The sequence below is a fragment of the Phyllostomus hastatus genome, unplaced genomic scaffold (assembly GCF_019186645.2).
Source record: "Phyllostomus hastatus isolate PE091 unplaced genomic scaffold, TTU_PhHast_1.1 phas_scaffold_193, whole genome shotgun sequence".
Classification (NCBI taxonomy): Eukaryota; Metazoa; Chordata; class Mammalia; order Chiroptera; family Phyllostomidae; genus Phyllostomus; species Phyllostomus hastatus.
Genome location: NW_025334015.1, coordinates 12,796,609 through 12,817,523, shown reverse-complemented (window position 1 = coordinate 12,817,523; position 20,915 = coordinate 12,796,609). Strand labels below are relative to the sequence as shown.

The 20,915-nt window shown below is 43.9% G+C and overlaps 1 protein-coding gene across 4 annotated transcripts in view; it reads right to left on the bottom strand.

Annotated features, from left to right (window-relative positions):
- Positions 1-20,915, bottom strand: part of CDON (cell adhesion associated, oncogene regulated) — a 91,380-nt gene that overhangs the window by 11,802 nt on the left and 58,663 nt on the right. For all 4 annotated transcript variants that reach the window (XM_045860228.1, XM_045860225.1, XM_045860227.1 and 1 more), the window contains exons 12-18: positions 20,628-20,831; positions 17,261-17,442; positions 16,670-16,775; positions 12,339-12,461; positions 9,125-9,346; positions 6,848-7,128; positions 4,132-4,211 (exon numbers count right to left, since the gene is read on the bottom strand). In XM_045860228.1, coding sequence (XP_045716184.1) covers positions 4,132-4,211; positions 6,848-7,128; positions 9,125-9,346; positions 12,339-12,461; positions 16,670-16,775; positions 17,261-17,442; positions 20,628-20,831 — 1,198 coding nt within the window. The remainder of the gene's footprint in view (positions 1-4,131; positions 4,212-6,847; positions 7,129-9,124; positions 9,347-12,338; positions 12,462-16,669; positions 16,776-17,260; positions 17,443-20,627; positions 20,832-20,915) is intronic.

Here is a 20,915-nt window from a genome sequence, read left to right as displayed (position 1 = left end):
GGACTGCTGCAGCTGCCATCCCGCTGGCCCCTTCAGGTCTCCCTCACCCCATCCAGTGTGCTCTCCGAGCTCTGCCCATGGGGTTTCACCATGACGTTGTCCTGCTCCGAACCGTCCGCTGGCTTGCCACGGCTCTGTGTTATCTGGTTTCACTTGTATCTCCGGCCCCTCCGCTCACTGCCTTCCTGCCGCATCGACCTGCCTGAGGTTCTGTGAGGCCTCCGGCCCCCGGGTCCCGAGACTCCGTGCAGGTGGTGCCTTCCCTTTGCCCGGGGGGCTTTTGAACTATATCCTCTTTTACCTGGATCTGAATTCTTCAAGCTCCAGAGCAAAATGTTACTTGCTTAGGAGCGTTTCTTTCCTTTCTAAGACAGTCTTTACTTTTCTTGTAAAGTACCCACTTTTAATTAGATATTCGTTTTATGATTTAGTAATGCCCTTTTAAAAAAGACACGCCTCCCCACAAACAAGCTTGGTGAAGCAGGGACCGCACCGTGCCGCCCACCCCATGTCCGCACCACCCAGCACCACTCAGCCGGCACTCGGGCCCCTGGGAACTTTGGTAAGTGTTTGCGAGTAGACGAACGAACGAACCCCTTTTCCTTCTCACTTCCCTTGTTTTATCGCCTGTCTTTCCTCATCTCTCTGAAGATGTATCAAGACAGTAAACAAAAAAATAATAAAAAACAGGAAGTATTCTGAAAATGTCTAATCACTGTAAATACTTAAGAAATAAAGCAAGCAAATACCTTAAATAATTAAATATAGAAAAATATTCAGCCAAGTCTGCCATCTCCCTTCTGACTCCCTTGGAGATTCCACCCATTTCTAAGCTCTGTCACTTTGATACAAATGCCTCTTAAACAGGTATTGGAGGTCCAGTCTACCCCCTGAACCCGTGGCCAGCATGTCCACCCGTCTCCTTGGCCTGGCCATCCAAACGGCACTTGAAACTCCAAACGCCCCAAGCCAAATTCATCACCTTTCCTCAACATAGCACCGTATTTAGTTTCTTATTTCTATGACAACCACCATGAAAATTACCAGGTCATCCATGTTTGACACTTTCGGAGCCTTCTTTTCTAGGTCCCCCTCAGTCAGTGGCCAAGTCCTGAAGATTCGGCTCCAGAACCACACTCTTCTGTTTCCTTCTCTCTCCACTCCTTGCACGGAGGCTGAGGTCTGCGTTACAGAAATGCCAGTCTCCTCCTCCGGCCCCACCGGTGTGCCCTCCCGCCATTAATCGAGCCTCAACGCATCTCTGAGTGGGCCACTCCCCTTCTGAAAAGCCTTGGAAAGAATTACGATGCCACTACCCCAGTGCCTCTCCACGTTTAACTCGTATCCCCCACCCCTTTTGATTAAGTAAAAATCTCACATCCCTTCTGTACTTTCTATTACAAAAACAACAAGGTTTATTTCCATTCCTTAAATATAGAACCGTGTAAGATTCAATGAGTTTCTTCAAACTCTACTCTCTAGATTTCAGGCTCACTAGGAGATCAGGGGCTCTCTGGAGCAGCTGGGAGGCACTCAATAAATGTGTATTAAATAAACTGCTACACCCTGACATTCGGGGTCGCTCAGCCGGTTTTCCAGTTTTGTATCCTTCACCAGCCAAACTACTGCAGTGGTTTCCAAAGCCTTGTCCCAGGACCAGCAGCAGCGCATCACTGGGAACTCACTAGAAATGCAAATTCTCAATTATCTCCTCAACTATGCCCTAGACCAACTGAATCAGAAACCCCAGGTGTACAGTCTTGTAATTTGTGTTTTTCACAAGCACTCCAAGTGATCTGAGCGCACGCTCAAGTTTGATAACCACGGACTGAGACTAGTTGCTGTTGTGTAAACATTACCCTTCCTACCTCCATGACCTGCAATTCCTTCTTCCCGGAAACACCTCAGACCCCACTGCAGTGCCTGGCAAGTGCTCAGTGTCTTTTTATGACCCAACAGCCACAAACTTTTCTTGTGTGCACACTATTTGGTTTTTGTTAGAGAATGCAAATTTATTCTTAGCAATAATGCTGATATTCCAAAAGTGTAAATTGATTAACATTGAGCATATTTTGGGAGTTAATCATATATCATCTACCTCTCTGCATTGGAAACTCAGTACAAGTTTTTCTATTTGGAGGGCTCTTAAGAGGAGATAATTGTTTCAATTTCCAAGTTAGAAGAGTTAGAAGCTTTAAATTTAATGATTTCAGTTTCCCAGAGCTGAAGGGAGGTATCTATTAACATTTATGTGGCCAGTTACTTAGTGTCCAATCACACATGGCTCTTGGGAGCCAGACGAGACCCGGGCTCACCTCCGAAGCAAGCAGAGACGTGCCCCAGCAGGTGCACCCTCACGGGGGAGGAGGGTGTAAGCCAGGAAGAAACAGAATTGTTTTTTTCAGGCTGAAGAGAATTTATCTTGTTTCCAAAAAAACAAATGTAAAACCCTAAAACATGAATTGCAGTCAGGTACTGATTTGAAAACAGAAATACAATTGAGGAATGTGTAAAGGGAAAAACGAGGTAAAACCCCCCAACATGACACATACACACTCACACATAAACGGCCATGAATGCAAGATAACAGAAGTTATTTATAAGCTCTTTCAAAGAAGCCGGATGTACTGCTGGTACTGGGATGACAGCTCATCACAGATGCATGGTGGGCAGCAAACCGCCCAGATCCACAATTGGAGTGCGCTGCAGGCAGCTCTCCTTCACCTAGGCCAAGTTTCCATCTTTCGGAGAGGAAACAGCCCCGGATGGACTACACACCTTGCCCAAGACCAAAGACTGACGCAGAGCAAAGCCTACACCTACTCATTCTTAGATGGGAGGCCCTCTCATAACATCACGCTAAGGCCTGCACAGAGCCGAGATCTGCCGGCGGCCACGGGAGCCACAGAGGACAACAGTGTGTGTTCAGGCGATCCCATCTGTTCTCATCGATCCATCTGAGTAACCACCGGGGATATGAAATACCACTACTGGCTCTCTGACATGTCACTAACAGACTGTGAGAAAGGCTATGACAAGCTCAGGGCAAAAACACAGCTTCAAAGTCATGGTCATCTTTACATTGAGCTGGGGCATAGAGAAAAGTGTAATCAGCAAAACAGTACACAAAATAGAAGGATGGTTCTAACACATAAGCCCTACGAGGGGTTAAGTGAAAGATAGAGAAAAGTCTCCAGGAAGCTTTATTGCTTTCGCTTTGCAACTCTTGAAACACATGTTGAAACAATAAACTTTTAATTCTACAGTCAACAGGATCCTCTTTCCAGTTCTGGTTTTGGTAACTCCCAGACACAACACTTAACCTTGTAATTCATTTTTAAAATATGGGTCAAGTGCCATTTCAATGAAATATCCCAAACTCCAGTGAGATAATTTTTAAATTGCAGAGTTTCAGAGATTGGAAAAACTTCTGAGACCACGTAAACCAATACTATCATTACATAAAAGAAAGAACTAAGATTTCTGACAGATACAACGTTAACACAACAAAAAAAATAATATCCCTTGAATTTAAGAGGTAGCACAAAAGCTTTCTGAATGCTATTATAATTTGAACACATCACCTATTTCTGTCTTGTTTGACATATTGTTATACATTCTACTTTTAATATTTTTAAACAGCAAATTAAAAAAAAGCCAGATTTCACTGCTTAACTATCTTAAGGTTTCAAGAATTTAAAAAACTGAATAATTGGACAAGAAAGTTTCAGTAATATAACTATGCAAAAACATTACTATGTGCACAGGGGCGTTCCCCTAATACTCCAGCATGCCCTCATTCATAACACAGAATGGAAAGCATCCCACAACATAGAGGAGAAAGTAACAGGTAAGAAAAGATGAAGTCCGTACAGAGAAAGACTCTAATTTAAAGACTTCAAAAACATCAACCTTTTGATAGCTTAGAAACAAAGTCTTTAATATTGTCAATATTGCCAAAGAAACCAAAGCACAGAAAGATAAAAATTGTAAAGCAGGGGCCTCCTTTATTCGGAGATTTCTATTTCTTTCTCAGGGAAAATTTGAGGAACTCCCTTTACTGAAGGGGGGAAAAATTAAAGGGGTCACACACCTGTTCACAACCACCTGTGCGAAGCCAGGTGAACATACCTGTTGTTGTTCCAACAGTTCCGACAGGCGGCGCACTCGGCGGGGTCCGTCTGCGGGACTGCTGTGTACCTGCCACCACCCTGGTCGGAGGGAAGCACAGGAGAGAAGAGGAGGAGAGAGGGCTGAAGGTGCTGCGGACCACTAACCTGACTCTCCGCCACATTAAAGCCATCCGGCAACTAAGGGACACGCGGTGTGTTGTGACCTGCCCCCTGAGCAATGCTATGCTGCTCATGATTCACCTATGTTCTCAGAGGGGTTCTGCACACTATGGAAGCTGTGCTCCAAAAAGGCAACGCCATGTTGTCCGTGTATTTTTGTAGTGGTGGGAGGCAAAGAGAGGGAGAAGGTTAGTCACCTCCCTACAGGGTTTTGAGCTTGATGGGCCCGGCTTACGCTGTACCTCAATAACCGCCTATTTGTCTTTGCTTTCCTAGCAATCATGGGAGAATTTTATGCGATGCCAGTTGGAGAAACAGGGTGGAAATGTCTGGGTGATGTCATAAGTTAAACCCATCTTCATCTTCCTGTAATTACTTCGATTAGGCCTGTTCGCTTGACTACACTAAGTTTTAAAACATGTTATATTTTTCCAGATGGAGTAGGTTTTCAGCCAGCAATGACTTGGAGGGGAGTATTAATATTTTGGTGTTGCTTTTGGCGGAAACTGCCCAGCAATTAAGAAAAATGCCCAGATTAACACATACCTCACTGTAAAATGTTCACACGACATGGCAACGGCAAGAGTCCTTACAAACTGAAGGTAATGCTGGACCCAGCCGTGCAGTCGGGGCTGAAATTCTGCTCTCAGATGGAAAATAGCAGAAGTGAATTTGATAAGGTCGGGCGTGGTGGCAGGGGTGGGGGCTGGCCCACTGCACCCAAATGCAGAGCCGGCTCTCAAGGTTAGGAAAAGTTCAGGCAATTGTTTTTTCCAGAATACTTTCCGTTGCCACTCATCTCAGACCAACAGCCAGAATCTAAGCAAACTAAAAACACTGCAAATTTCTCTCAACATTCTTGATCCAAATGTTTAAGAAAACATTGAGAGAAAGAATATTCCTGGCTATATTCAGCCCATGGCGGGTAAACTTAAGAGCTTCAGAAAACCAAGTTAACAGCTACAGGGCAATAAACCTATTTGAATCATTAACCTTATTAAAGTTAATTAATGATTTTTATGATGACCATCATTTTTTAAATTTCCAGATTTCCTCCCACCCAGAAGAGTAGAGTAAGAAAACTAATGAGTTAATTTAGAGGTGATAACCTCTAAAATTTTACACCTCATGTGTGACTACTGTTTAAATAGCAATTCATTGTTCACAGAAGCAAAGTGCCATCTTCAAACAGTGGACAAACATCAGGTTTATTTTTTTCTTCTCATGGAAACATAACGTGCTATTCAGATTTGAATGTTCTCCCCTCCAGTTTCTTGGATAATGTTAGTAGTTTGGACTAGGGATGGTGACAAAAAAGTTCAGGAAGCCTGAACGTAAGCCATGTCTTTCCACATGAAGTAATGAAATCATCATTCTCTCTCGGTAACGAGATGCCGTAAAACAAATTAAATATTTTTTATGCAACATACTAAAGCTAGGTCACATTAAAGCCATTAGACTTCTAGCTTTAAGATACAAATATTTATATCATCATTTTGTCCTCCAAATCTTTAATAAATATTAAAGTTGAAGATAAAAAGAAGACTAAACTTCTTCAAATTTTAATACACTGTGGGTTATGGCAAATTTATCTGTAATCTGAACAATGACAAAAAATAACATTTGATCAACTAAAATGATCTATTTGGTTGAAAAAGAATGCGGATGTGTCTCCAAACCATGTCATAAGTCAAACCGCCTGGTGCAGAGAACCTCTTAAACCACAATACATCGAAAATATGCTTCTCATTCTGTTCCCATCTCAGAAATCACACTGTGCCGGCGAGGGATTCCTGAATTAGAGTGGTTTTAAAGGCTTATCACCTCCTGTGGCGAGGAACATGAATACTGTGAAATACAAAAGCTTCCCAGGCGACCCCGGCAGCACACGCTGGGAAAACGAGCCACAGCAACTCCCAGCATGCTAGGAGGTGGTCTGGTGGCCTGCAGATGCGGTCTGCATGGCGTGTGTGGTAATAGCGAGGACCAGAATGAGTTTCCAAAACTCACGAGCTGTAAAAATTCTGGCAGTTTCATCTACATTCACAGATGCTGTGGACGAGCAGGCAGTCCGGCCACACTGGGCCCTGCACGCCCACGGCAGGACCGAGCCGCAGTGCACTGGGCGCTGACGCCTGCATGGGCCCTGCCTCCTTCCCACCCGCTTCACTCAGCGTCACGACCCGCCTGACTCCTCCAGCGACGGGACTGTTCAGACTTTGCTCTAAATAAAGCAAATTTAAAGAATTTGGTCCAGGCTTCACCTAATGATATTTCCATTTCATCTCAAGAATACATTCCAGTGTGTTTGCTACATGTTCTACTTTAAGTGCTTAATAATTTAAAAATATAAACCAACTGAAGAACGTACCTATTACCAGCTAACAGAAATCCTACAAAGATTACTGTGGATCAAGGGGTTGCCAGGGACGCAGACTAACCCCATTCCAGTGAATCGGTGAGGTTCCCATACTAAAAACCCAGTCTGCCCACCTGCTCTTACACCCCGGCACCGTGGGGCACACGGATGGTTTCGCTTAGAAGGGGTCTCTTACATTCACCAGATGACGAGGGTGCTCAAAGTCCGCACGCGTCCTGGTCAGAGAGCTCGCGTGCCCAGGGTAAAGCCCTCCATCGAGGCTACCGTTCCCAATCCCAGTGACTCCATTTGGGACCTTATGGTAGAGATGGGAGCAGCCGTTGCTGAGCCCGCCGTTGCTCAGGAAGCCGCCGTGCACACTTCCGTTCATCCGCTTCGTGCCAGGCAGAGCCGCGCACTCCACCATCTGCCCAGTGACATCTGAGCCTTGGCAGAGGTACCCTGGGGGGTCATACTCTGTTCAGAGAGAACAACAACAACGAAAAGATACTGAAAAGGACAATCTTTTTGCTTAGGATGTTTTATTAAAAGAACCACTAGGAAACTACAAACATACCAAAACCAAACATTCTAAAAGTGTGCAAAGGTGAAAGCCTACTTGTGAGAGATGCTTTAATAAAGTTATTGCTGTGTTTCCTTTACCGTGTGGAGGTATCTAGGAACTATGAATTAATTATGACCCTGTTAATGAGAAGAGAAATTAACCAGAGAGCAATTACTCACAAGAGAATTCATAAATTGTGCAAGCTTAAACTATCCAAGTGCTGGCAACACAAAGTGTTTAAACTGCCACACGCTTCAGAGTGATGAAAGAAATGGTATAAAACAACAAAAAACTAACTCTAGGCAGGACTGCTTCAAATAGCAATAAATAACTGACAAGGAAAAGGATGGAGCTGCACATACATTGACTAGTCACCATTCCTTGGTTACTACAGCCCCTTTGGAAGTCGTGAGGGACTAAAGCCAAAGGGCTAATTCTTCCATTTTCTTGTATTAAAACCACTTAATTGCCTCAAAATTCTGATTTCCAAAGGTACATTTAGAAAAAGTAAAATATCCCTTAAAAGGACAGTGTCTAAATTGCACAGTATTTGTCGTCGGAGTTTTGACAAATTCTTTGACTGCAGCAAAGAGCACCCAGGCTGGACCGGGTGCCCCTCCTCCTCCGGCAGCACCTCCCACCCGGGCGTGCTGCCATCATCTGCCTGCTCGTCTCCTCCCTGGTCTACGCCCCGAGAGGGCGGGGCCCGCTCACCTCACTTACCTCGGTGTGGCCACTGCCGACCCTGGGGCAGGCAGGCACAGATGGGCAATGCGCACCTTCTGAGTGAATGGCTGAATGAACAGTACTAGTTTAAATTTCCATATTTCGACATATTACCAAGTCAACAAATAGTAACTTTAATAGGATTAATCTTTCTCAGGCAACCAAATCATTACTTTCCTTTTAATAATTCAGCACATGTTCACCCAATTGAAGTCAATGCCATTAAAACCATTTAGAAACAGCCCCAGTGAAATGACCTCCGGCTCGTGCGGCCTGGCACCGCCACCACACGGCCTCTGCTCCGAGTGTCTCCTGGACCGCACCACACCAATAAAATCACTCCCCCGGCCCCTGATGTATAAACTACGAAGGGACCGTGTGTGCGAACTGGCTGACAGATGCTGGGAGTGCCTGGCACTGCCGGTGTCTTCCTTCGCTTTGCTTTCACTCTCTTATTCTGGGCCAAAGGGAACCCCCAAAACTTCCTCGCATTGAAGACGAAAGCCTCTGGTTGATCCACGGACCGCACTGTCTGACAGCTGGGGGAGCAGCACGGGTAGGAAGGTGAGGGGAAGAGAGCTGGGCTAAGAAAGGGGGAAGCGCTCGGCACAGCACTGCGGTTTTAGCCCAGTGCCGGCTCAGACCCCAGCTCTCCGGTCACTACGTGCGTTTAGGGGGAGGGATGGCCACAGGGATAGTTTGTGTCCATTTCGGCACTGAAACGGGACCGAGTTACCTAATTTGTGTCACTGGGGGACACTGACTAACTTAGAAAGCCTTCGCTGCCTCCCTTTCCTGCATGCCTGTTCTGTCCCTGCTGAGGAGCGTGTCCAGTGCGAAGGCGTTCCCGAGGCGGCGGCGGAGCCCGCGCTCCAGGGGACGCCCTCTTCGGTGGTCTGACGAAGCCAGAGTTTCCCAGCGCGGAGCCAGCTATTCACTCCGAGGCCAGCTTCGCTGTGGCTTTGCTGTTTATTTCCACTGGGCCAGCGAATGTGATGCTCCACTTACTTTGGTTGACAGCCGAAATAGTTTTAAAGTCACCTCCTCTGAACAAAGAGCAGCTAATGTGTTTAATGCCATGACACTAATACACAGAACAGCTGGAAATCAATATTTACTCTGACAAGATCTGCCTACACATTGTTTTGAAAGAAGAGAAGGAAATGTTTAGGAATGCCTTACTCTGGATGGTACTCTGCTGGCGGTTCTTCCACAGGCACATGGCAATGAAGACCATGAGAATGAGCACCATCACGCCCAGCACACAGCCCACTATCAGGTACAGCATGTCACTGCTTCTGGTGGGGCTGGTCGCGGGCCCCACGTGGCCCCCACCTCCGGAAGAACTGGGCGGGGTGCTCAGGTCTTTGACGGGATACTCGGAAGCTCCGGGGACACGTTTCACTAGTTGAAATATAAAGGCAAACATGACGTCAGCGTGCACACAGACTCCATGAAACGGTTTACTCGCTGAAGGAGGTCTGGCTGGGGATGTAAGCCAGGCTGTTTATGCTGGTTACTGAGGCGATCTGACCACCAATGAGTCACAGGGAGGGCTCAGAGGTTTCAAAAGCTGGTGTGCCAAAGTTGTAGCTGACAAATTCTAGAGAAACCATAACGCCAGAGAAACATGCGCACTTGGTCTAACCCGCACTGCTGACTATCTGCTCAACTGTACCTGCAGAAGACTCCCAGGGAGTCGGGACAAAAGCAGTTCAACTTGTGGGCGGGACAAACGCTCCTTTCTGACATACTTGGAGCTGAAGAAGACTCAGAATTACATATTTTATGCCTCTGCCATGGGATTAAGATTAGTAGACATGACTTTGGACTATTAGAACCATTATATACAATCCCCCAAAACCTCACACAAAAATCCTAAGCATTCCAGCACCAAACAGTTCTGGAGTTCACGGAAACGCGGCACTCTGCCCTACTTCACTGTGTCAGAGTGATAAGGAAAGCTAACGACAGGGGGAACTCAAACCCCCTTTCTCGCTGTCCCCAAACAACACGCTCTTCGTGCCTTAAACGTCTCGGAAAAGCAGCAGGGCAGAGGGGTGACCACCTGGCCTCTGGAAGCAGACCGCCGCAGTCTAGGCCCGGCCCCACCACGCATCTTCGGCTGTCCGACTCCCACCTCCACGAACAGTCTCTGCGTGTGGGAACTGGGGGTACTAGGAGCAGCCCCATCACAAGATTGTATGAAGAGGAAATGAGTTCATCCCTGTAAAGCACTGAGACTAGAGCCCCGCACGAGGCAGCATTCAGGTCTGTTAGGACGGTGACTCGGTGTACTGTATTTCATGTTATGGCACCAGAGAACCCACATGAGCAGAGTGGGCTTTTAAAGAATCTACTCCAACATTATACCCGAGGTCCATTTCTTAGCAACTTGAACTAGACAGGGCAGGGCTGGGAGCTGCACAGGACAGGCCGCCTTTCCAAGGAAAGAGCGCCGCGTCCCCAAGAGCTGCAGGAAGCCTTGGCAGAGCCTCTAAAGGAAACGATAGTACGTTAGCTTAAACAATTCTCAGGTCCCTGCCAATGCTAAAGAAAACAAACAAGTTTCTGAGGCAAAATGGATGTTACAGATTATGCATTAAAGACCATGATGACTCACAGGGAAGTCTTTCGGGTTTCTCCACTCTTTATTTACCCTTAATTTATTCAAAAGTTGTACCAAGCCTGATGATCTGGTTGCCAACCTCTGCCTAAAGTTAAAAACGTTTGCAGTGAAGAGTCAGACACACCCATTAACATCAGTAAGAGAAGGCTCAGAATGTGAAATGAGAAATGTGACATGAAAAACAAAGATATTGGAATGCAGTCTTACATACACATGAACTGACACCGAGAAACGTAAAGAGAATCAGAGAACTGAAGAAAATCCTGACGTCTATGATCTTTGGGGTGGGGGAGACAAGGACGGGCCTTCAGAACCTTGGGCATTCCCCAGAACCTTCCTGAATTACTACTAAAGGTGAGACACCCATTGTTCATGAGAACCTTGAGTCCCTTCTTTCAAAGGAGAACTTGTATATAATGTGCTCTATTTAAACAGGCTAGGAACTGTGTCACACATTAGAAAGTCATTCAACGCAGACGGTGAACATTCACAGAAGGTTTTCATTTTGCACTGACCTGAGTGTCTGTGGGTATGACCCAGCAAGGTCAATGCGTGAGGCAGGCTATGACAGACCCGGCTCTGCTGTAATATTATCTAAACAACACAGCCATCCCACGGCTGTCTGTGTTTCATGTTCTGCATGGCTAGATTCTTACATGTTTTGGGGGCAGAGATGATAAATTTCAGGAGAATAAGAAATCCCCCATGAACACAGCAAAGTGTCTGACACAAAAAGGCACTTCAATATGTGCTAACCAAATACAATGCAAGGTAAGTCTAGAGGTCTACATATGTATAGGCTTAAATGTTGATTTAATGTATGGGTCTGCAGCAGGAAGACACGTGATTTAGAACTAAAAGATGGGACCAAGTCTTGGCTTAATAGTTGAATCTTTTGGACCCTCAATTTCCTCATTTTTAATCAGGACACTAAAGTCACCTGTGGCAGATGCCAAAGGCTGCCCAGCCCATCCAACAGCCTTGTTCTCCCATGCTTGCAGGCCCCCCAATTTTGTTTAGGTGTCCACTGAACCCCACAGAATCTGGAGTTAAGATCCTGACTCATCATCCATACCGGGAGTAGGCTGGGAGGCATGTGACTGAGTTTTGGCCAATGAGACATCGGGGGAGCTGGGGCATCTACTAGAGGACTCTGGGAAATTTACCCTGGTTCTTAAAAATAGACACAAGGGAAAATGTCTCTTTTTCTGTCAGATTGAGATTGATCACAAGTGCTTCTGATTTGTACATATCCACATTAGCTGTTTCTAGCATATCTTCCGTTTTTAAAGATGGTAGTATTTTAGTTCATCTGTGTACAGGCAGGTTGAGAATTTCAATTGAGAATTAGCAACCGCTACTTCTGAACTTCACTACCACACTTAATTAAACAAGCTGTGTTATACATATCTGCTACTCAAGAAACCACTTAAACATATGCTGCACTTAACCTTAAAATTCTTACAGATTTTGTGTAGCATTCTAACTCTCACGGCAATCTCAGAAATAGCAGACATTTCTGGTCTCCTGATGGGGGAAAATGGAAGGGAAGTGGCTTGCTCAAAGTGACAAAATGAGTAAAGTGACTGATACCCCTGCAAACTACTTTTTGGGCACGTGCTCTAGCCAACACATTACACTTCTGTTTGGACAGTTGACACGCACGCAGCGAGAAAAAGGCCCAGAGCCACAGTTCCAAGGAGGGATCCAGCGCCTGGAGATCTGGCCCCGTCCAGGGGGAAAGCACGGATTCCTGCCCCTACTCACCTTTCGTCTCACAGATCATCACGTTGCTGAAGTCGCTTTCTCCCCCTTCGTTGAAGCACTGCATTTTAATGTCATAGGAGGTCTCCGGCTGCAGATGTCCGATCATGTGCCACTGCTTTGAGCCTGGACAGGAAAATAAAAGATGAGCTTCGAATGTCATGCAACCTAAATGATGCCGTCAATATAATGACTTAATGATTTCAAAATGAGGTTGGAGCAGCATCCATGATCAGAGTCAGTGTGTGTGATACAAACGTACTTAATGCAAGTGTTTTAGTAATGTACTGCAGACAGATTGCCTTTCTATTACGTGGCATGAAAAACAATGATAAAGAGATAAACTGAATTAAAGCTACACCTGTGTGTTGGTAGTAAAGCTTGTTTCGTTACAAATAATTACTGGGGAGCCTTTTGCAAAATACATATTAACATTTTCACAGGTTAAAAAAAAAACCCTCAAGTACTTTGATCCTCTATATCGGCCCAGCTCAATCCACTCTGTCCACCCAGCAGGAAGCGCTGTTATACGTGAGATCGGTGGTGCCTTTCCCAGAACACGTGACCGTTTACAAGACAGGCCTGGGCCACACTCTCCATTCCACTGTAGCGAGTGCAACATGAACTGACATCTAAACAAATGTCTGAAGAAATAGTTCAAAATAATCAGAAAGCAAAATCCACCACGGGAAGCTCTTGGCTACTGCTCCTGCTGCTTTTTCCCTCTTGGGTCCGGGTCCCCAAACCACATGAGCCTCTCTAACAGAATGATTCTATTATCCATGGCACATGGCCAGCGTTTCGTTTAGAAACACCCCTCCACTGAATGGAAGCTCCGGCATAAATCACTCTCCGTCTTTACTACTGTGGGCCCATGACAAACTTTAATAAATGGGACACTTCTGCCAAATTTAATTAACTCTTCAAGCACCTTTAATCCCTCTTAGAAAATACCTCTTCAAACTGTTTCCACTATGCCTTAGAAACTCAACTATACCACCAACTGATTTAAAAATTAATTAAAGGGGCAGAAAAAAAACCCACATATATAGGTCTGATCTATTTGGTGGACGGGACTGATAGCACCAGGCTCCTTTCTAGTTCAACACAGACAAAAATACTCCTATCTGGGAACGCAGCCCCTGCCCCAGGCCACCAACATAAACCCCCTCCCGCATGAAGACCCACATTTTATAAGATGAAGAACCTGTTTGTTTCAGGATCAAGGGACTCCAAAACCTCAATAAGTGAGGAAATCTGTCCCCCATTTATAAATGTAAAGAGAACCTTAAAAGAAACTTGACTTAAAATCTGGCTGCTACTAGAATAGACCTATTTCTAAATTCCAAAAACTTTCTTAAAAACTTCTGTTTTTTTCTTTACCCCTAGGTCTTGCCCAGCTCAGCCCTACACTTACCTAATTATAAACATTCTCTAGAACATTTACTACACTAGATTTAAAGTTTTCCTTTCATAGCAGCTGTAAAAATGGAATTATACTAAGCTTCTGGTATGTTACTAATAAGAGAAAAGTTAAAATAAAAGATTAATATTCTGTTGCATTATTAGGTTGAAAACCAAGAGGCAATGTTCTCCTCAAAGGACATTTTACAAAAGGTGAAAAGCCAAAAGCACAGGCTTAAAGATCAAACGGCTGATTACTCTGATTTATCTAGAATTCAACTTCACTTTGTAAGATAAAAAGATCCAAAAAGACAGCACTGGGATGCTAGAAACATGTACAGTTTGTCTAAATGTGGAACTTAATTCAGAAATAGGATAATTTGATATAATTGTCCTTTTACTGTATTCTTTAACAATGTGAGTTCCACATTTTTTTTTCTAAAGCTTAAACAATTTTGAGTCAATACACATATGTAATCTAAACCTTTCCTTTAAAGATAGCTTTACGTGCACAGGATAAACACTTTTGTTCCTTGGTTTGGGAGAAAAGGCCAAGAGTTGCTAACTGCCACAGAAAGAATTTCAAATGCATAAACTTGAAAATAAGAAATAAGCAAATTACACAGCACAGTGAAACCCACTTAAACATCTGCCTGCTCCATCTATTCCGTTTGTAAACAGGCTCTCGGGGAACCGCCAGGCTGAACGCACACTCGCGGGCTCGACTACCGGGCACAAAAGCCCCTTTGAAGTGAAGTCCCAGCTCCACACTCAGCACTCGCATCACTCCGGCTCATAAACGTTCACAGAGTTAACTACAGAGCACAGCTGGAAACTGCTCGCAGGGCTCCGGAGAGAACCAGGAAGGGTGGGGAGACGACGAGAGGCAGGGAGACAGAGACAAGGAGACAGAGGGGGGTTTACATTTGCCTTGTTTAAAACTATTTTAGAGCACATGTTTAACCTCTGTCAAAAGATTTTAAAAATAAAAACCTGACAGACCCGCTCTCCTACCGCGGCTAAACTAAAATGATGGCTTCACTAGGACTAAAATGTAGAATGAACAATTCTTTCCGTTTCTTTTTTGAAATAGCTTTTTTGTGAAGTCAAATACGGAAGGAGACGTGCCCCACACTACAGCTCAGGGAACGGCCGCAAACCGCACGTGCTGCCTGCGGCACGGGCACCGGCGGCCCCTCCACCGGCTTCTTCCAGGCGCGTCTCCCTCGGGGCGGCTCCTGTGTAGGCTTCACAGATTGCTTTGCTACTAACCATTATCTTTCTACATTTCCCCCAACTCCTTATGTTTAAAGCGAATTTTAGGGACTGATTTCTATTTTTCCGATTAAGAGAAACAGTTTCATTCAACAAATATTTACTGAGTGCCTACTAAGTACCAGGAATTAAAACTCAGATGATACATTTTCCACTGTATTACAAAAGTAATTCCATTGGATAAACACCAAGAGGGATGCTACAATATTTAAAGAAATGTGATACATAGAGCGTATTTCAAGTGACTTATTGTAGGACTACTTATAACAAAAACTATATGCAGCATTCGATGTCAGGAGGGCATATGAAAATAAGCTTGGCCTAGGGCAATTTTTCTGACATGGTCCATTAGGGCATTAATATTTCAAACAATCAGTATCTTGGAGTGAAAAAAAAACCTTGAAAGAAAGCTTCCTCCCAAAGCAAGAATCCCTTCCACAATATTACTGAGAGCACTTCCAAAACTAGGAGGTTTATTATTTTATGAGAAAAATCTGTGTTAGAAATGCTATGTTAGACGGTTCTTCCTTTATCCTCTTTCAACTGCCTCTCCCCCGAATGCTTGAGTTCTTCCCCCACCTGGCAGTCTATGAATATCTGAAGACAACTATCATGTTGCTTGTTAGTCAGCTTTTTCCCAGCCTGATTGCCCCAGACATTCCATTTTTTTTGGACTTCACTCATTCATTCATTCAATACTAAACCCTTCACCATCGTATGGACTGGGGATACAGCACTGGGAAAAAGGCCCCTTGCCCACGAGGTTAACATTCAGTAGGGGACAAACTTGAAGCAAATTTCATCCACATACATACACACATACATAATTTCATACACACATACATACATCTATGATAAATTCCTATGAAATATAAAGCATGTGATTAGAAATTAAGTGGGAGGAGGGTATCTGAGGAAGAATTTTTGGGCACACAAACAGAAAAGTAGAGTCCCAAGATAAGGCCTTGGGAGACAAACAGGGAGGGATGGCCTCCTGCCAAGGTCCCGAGGCAAGAAAGCTCTCGGTGCCACACAAGGAGACTGAAAGAAGGCCCGAGGGTGACAGAAGACACAGTGAGAAAGGAGGAGGTGTGTGAGGCAGGGCTGTGGGTGTGGGCGGGACTGGCCGGATCACCTGGGGCCCTCGGACTGTAAGCAAAGTTCTGGATTACATTGTAAATGCAGAAGAGAGGCAGTTTCAATACCCTTCCCCCAAATGGTTGTTTTTTCTCTGCACACATTCCGATTTCCCAGCATCTCGAAAAGAGGATAACATGCTCAAGATACGATCTTTCTAGCACAAACTCCAATGGAACTGGAGACTGAGACATTACTTGTTTAAATACAGCTAGAAGTTGCAGCTGATTTTCATACACAGGTTACCATTCATTTAAACAAAAATTATTTTCAGATGAACTGCTGACACATCATATCTCCCCCACACTTTTGTAGCTGACAGTTTTTACAACCAAAATGGAAGCTACTATATACATTAAGTTAAAAAAATTAATGTTCTTTAGAAAACATTACAAGTAATAGTACATGTACCATTTCATTTTTACTGTATCTTAACCTAAGATTATGTTTTTCATATTTATAAACCCTCTCCCTCCAAAGCTCCTTCCCGGGGACACCAGCTCACCAGTGCGTCTTACCTTCGACAATGTCCCTCTTGTAATCACTGTCATTGTCACTGTCTGTTGGCCGGTAATAAATGTAAAATCCTTGAATGGGGGTGTCATTGTTAATTGATGGAATGTACTAGAAAAGAGAAGCAAAAGCTTGTCAAAGACAAAAATAAATTAAACTTTCAAGTCCATTAGGGTTTATTTATGTGTGTGGTAATATTTCTCTAGATTCATTTTACAAATACCTTTGATGGGCATTTTCAATTTAATTCAAGAGTACTCAAAGGTATTAAAGACATTTAGTTTACTGCAGGGCTCATAAAAAATAAAGCAATATACTTCACAAGGTTCAAAGGCATAAAAGCACATTTGTTTCATAATGAATAAATTATGAAATGGCAATTAATTTAACACTTGGAGGAGAGCTGAGGTACAATAGTTTTATTTTTAACCTGCCCCATTTATTACATGTGCTTTTTAGACAAATATGTGTGTCTTTCAAATTCCTCACTTAGAAGCACAAAACTTCATTGTTCATTGTATCACAAGACGAGAATGTGACACTGTCCACGAGGCCGGACCAGAGATCCCGTGTGTCAGAGAGGACGTCCCACTCACCGTCCACTTGAGCATGATCTGCGTGTCGCTGACGGCCTCTGTGTACACGATGTGAGGGCCGGCCACGGGGCGGCTGGAGTAACGGTTGGGGAACCCCGCCACCTGATAAGGACGAGACGCTGAGCTCCGAAAACTCTCACCGTAATGGTTGATAGCAATGACTCTGAATTTGTATGTTGAACCTTTTCAGGAGAGAAAAACAGCCAGAATTTTAAAAAGCTGAGATAAGACAACCAAAGGTACAATACTCAAAATGAGGCAATTGTGCTGTACCAATAACATCCCCTGAAGCCTGTATGGTTAATAGATTCCAACCTACTCGCCAACTTCTACCGACTGGAGGTAGGCGCTCAACAGACTGTGTTCAAAATTCCAAACCTAAACACCGTGAGAGACCAGTGATGTCTGTCAGGGAAGGGGGCGGGCAGAGAACAGGAAAGAGCACACTTGCTCCTCTCACCACCCAGTTCTCACACCCATCAAATACAGTATTAGCTGAAGTCCTTGTGTGCAAGACCAGGTTCTCTTCCCTCTGAAAGAAACAACTGAAGCGAGTTTACTCTGGCGAATCCATTTATGAAGAGGTGCTGTGTGGGTTATGTCACTCTGATTCCACCAGTAACAAGGTGAGAGGGAGCAGACTTAAACTACAACAGAAGATACTTATTTGTATTAGATTTAATAACTTAAAAAAAAACCCACTAAGGGTGGTGAGTTTCTGAAAATCTGGAGTCTAAAAAATAAATTAGGCCCCTAAAGCAAGTTTCATAATAGCCACTGGGCTTTTGGAGACAATGTTTTCCATCTGAAAAATATCACTTAGCTTCACACACATTTAAAACTGTCACCTTCTTGAGGGGCTTCGAGTTGAGATGATGAAGTAGGTAAACGCAGTACCGGTGTCCTCCCATGACCATGTCAAAATTACAACTACACAACAGAAAAACCATCATTGAGAACTGCCTAAAATCTAGCTGAACGGAAGTTCTACAACTAGGGATACACAGAAGAAGCCACACTGAGACTGGCAGGGGGAGCAGAGACACAGAACAGGCTGGACCCAAATCCACATCTGGTGGTTAAACATCAGGAGGGCTACCTCACCTGTGGAGACAACATAACACATACCAGCACCCGCATTATGGGGGTACCAAAAGGAGAAGACAGAGAGCAAGGGGTTGAGAACCTAGTTGAAAAAATGACTAAAAACTTCCCTAACCTAGTGAAGGAAAAAGACACACAAGTCCTGCTGAAGGAAGTGCAGAGAGTCCTAAACAAGATGAATGCAAAGAGGCCCACACCAAGACACATCATAATTAAAATGCCAAAGGGTAAAGGCAAAAAGAACCTTAAAAGCAGCAAGAGGAAAGCAGGTAGTTACCTACAAGGGAGCTCCCATAAGACCAGCAGCTGATATCTCAACAGAAACTGTAGGCCAGAAGGGAATGATATGAAATACTCAAAGTGATGGAAAGCCAAGGACCTACAACCAAGTCTACTCAACCCAGATCTATGATTTACAATTGAAGTCAGAGGAGGGGCTTCCCAGACAAGAAAAAGCTCTTAAAAGAAATGTTAAAGGGTCTTTTTTAAGAAAATAAATAATATAAATAATAAAATTGCAATAAATATGTATCAGTCAACAATTACTTTTAACACAAATGGATTAAATACTCCAATCAAAAGACACAGGGTGGCTGAAGGGATGAGAAAACAAGACCCTAACACATATGCTGTCTACAAGAGACCCACCTCAGAGAAAATGATACACACAGACAAAAAGTAAAGGAGTGAACAAAGATATTTCACGAAAATGGAAACAAAATAAAAAAGGTGGAGTGGCAATACCTATTCCAGACAAAACAAACTTTAAAACAAAGGATATAACAAGAGACATGAAAGGACCCAGCAATCCCACTTCTGGGTATTTACACCAAGAAACCCAAAACACTAAATTGAAAGGACGTATGTGCCCCCATGTTCCTTGCAGCACTATTTACAGTGGCCAAGGTATGGACGCAGCCTGAGCGTCCATCAGGAGATGAGTGGAGGAAGAAGAAGGGGCGCAGACACACAATGGAATATGACTTAGCCATAAAATAGAATGACATCTTGCACTGCAACAACATGGATGGACCTAGAGGGTACTGTGCTGAGTGAAATAAGTCAGACAGAGAAAGACAAATACCATATGACTTCACTTATATGTGGAACCTAAAAAAATACATGAACAAGAAGAACAGAAACAGACTCACTGAAACAGAGGACATCTTGGCAGCAGCCAAATGGGATGAGGACTCAGGGAGGATGGGTGAAAAGGTGAAGGGGTTCAGAAGTACAAATGGGCAGTCACAGAACAGTCACGGGGATGTGAAGTATGGCATAGGGAACACAGTCAGTAATGTTGTAGTAACTATGCATGGTGTCAGGTGGGCAGTATATTTATCAGGATGATCACTTCATAAGCTATATAAATATCTACTCACTGGGTTTTACACCTTAAATTAATATACTATTGTATATCAACTGTAATTTAAAAATAAAAAAAATTTTTAAACCTGCCACCTCTCCCAACTACACCTACATCATGTCCCTAGGTTCTTATGTTGCCTGTTTAAATGAACACCGGCATTTGCTACTAAAGTACATGTAAAAGCCCATAAACAAAAGTGGTCATGAAGCGTAAACAGATAAAATGAAATTTGTCTTTTACAGTTTAACTTTCCTACATGGCCTCAGGATACCGGGGGTGGGGAGCGCTCCTCTGCTGGAACAAAACCTACAGGACAGCGGCATGTGTGGTGCTGCCTCATTTCCCTGAGAATGAGCACCAAGTGTAACTACACTGAGATGCATCCGCAGACTGCACGACTGTCACCAGATAACAACTCTCCTCTTAACATATTCATTCATATCGAATCACATGCACACACACCAGATGCCACCACAACACTGCTTCTACTCATCTGCAGTTAGAAATAACGGAAACCCAGAAATAAGAATTATGGTATCCTTATTTGGCAGATACACAGTTGTTAAAAGTTGAGTTTTTTAAGAATTTTTAATGATAGTGAAAGATGTATATATGATACAATATGGGGAAAATGGAGTCACAAAGCAATGTTTATGGCATGATCCTGGTTTATATTAAAAAGAGAAAAAAGACACATACCCACATATAAACAGTGATTATATCTGGACAGGTCGGTTTCAGGTGACTTGCTCTCTTCTTTGTATTTTCTTTATTTTCAAAGTTTTATGCAATAAGCTTGCCTTATTTTAATAATTAAAGCTATACTGTTACTGAAAATATGCAGCAAAAGTCAGCACTGATGATTAAAAAAAGGAAATGTCTGAATATTACTACCTGGCTCTAAAGTTCGAACTTCCACCGAGAGTCTGGAAGGAGGGATATCTTCAGCTGCCACCAGCCAATCACTAGTCCCCATCCGTTTGTACTCGACCTTGAAGGCAGTGATTGGAGAACCCCCATTGGCCCGAGGGATCCAAGTGACGTAGACGGACGTCTCTGACGCAGTGGAGATGGTAGGCCGATCAGGGGCCTCCGGAACTAAAAGGGGAAACATTCACTTCAGTAACCCGTGGTGTCGAAGACAAGAATAACTCAAATAAACCAAAAGGGACCAGTGCCCAA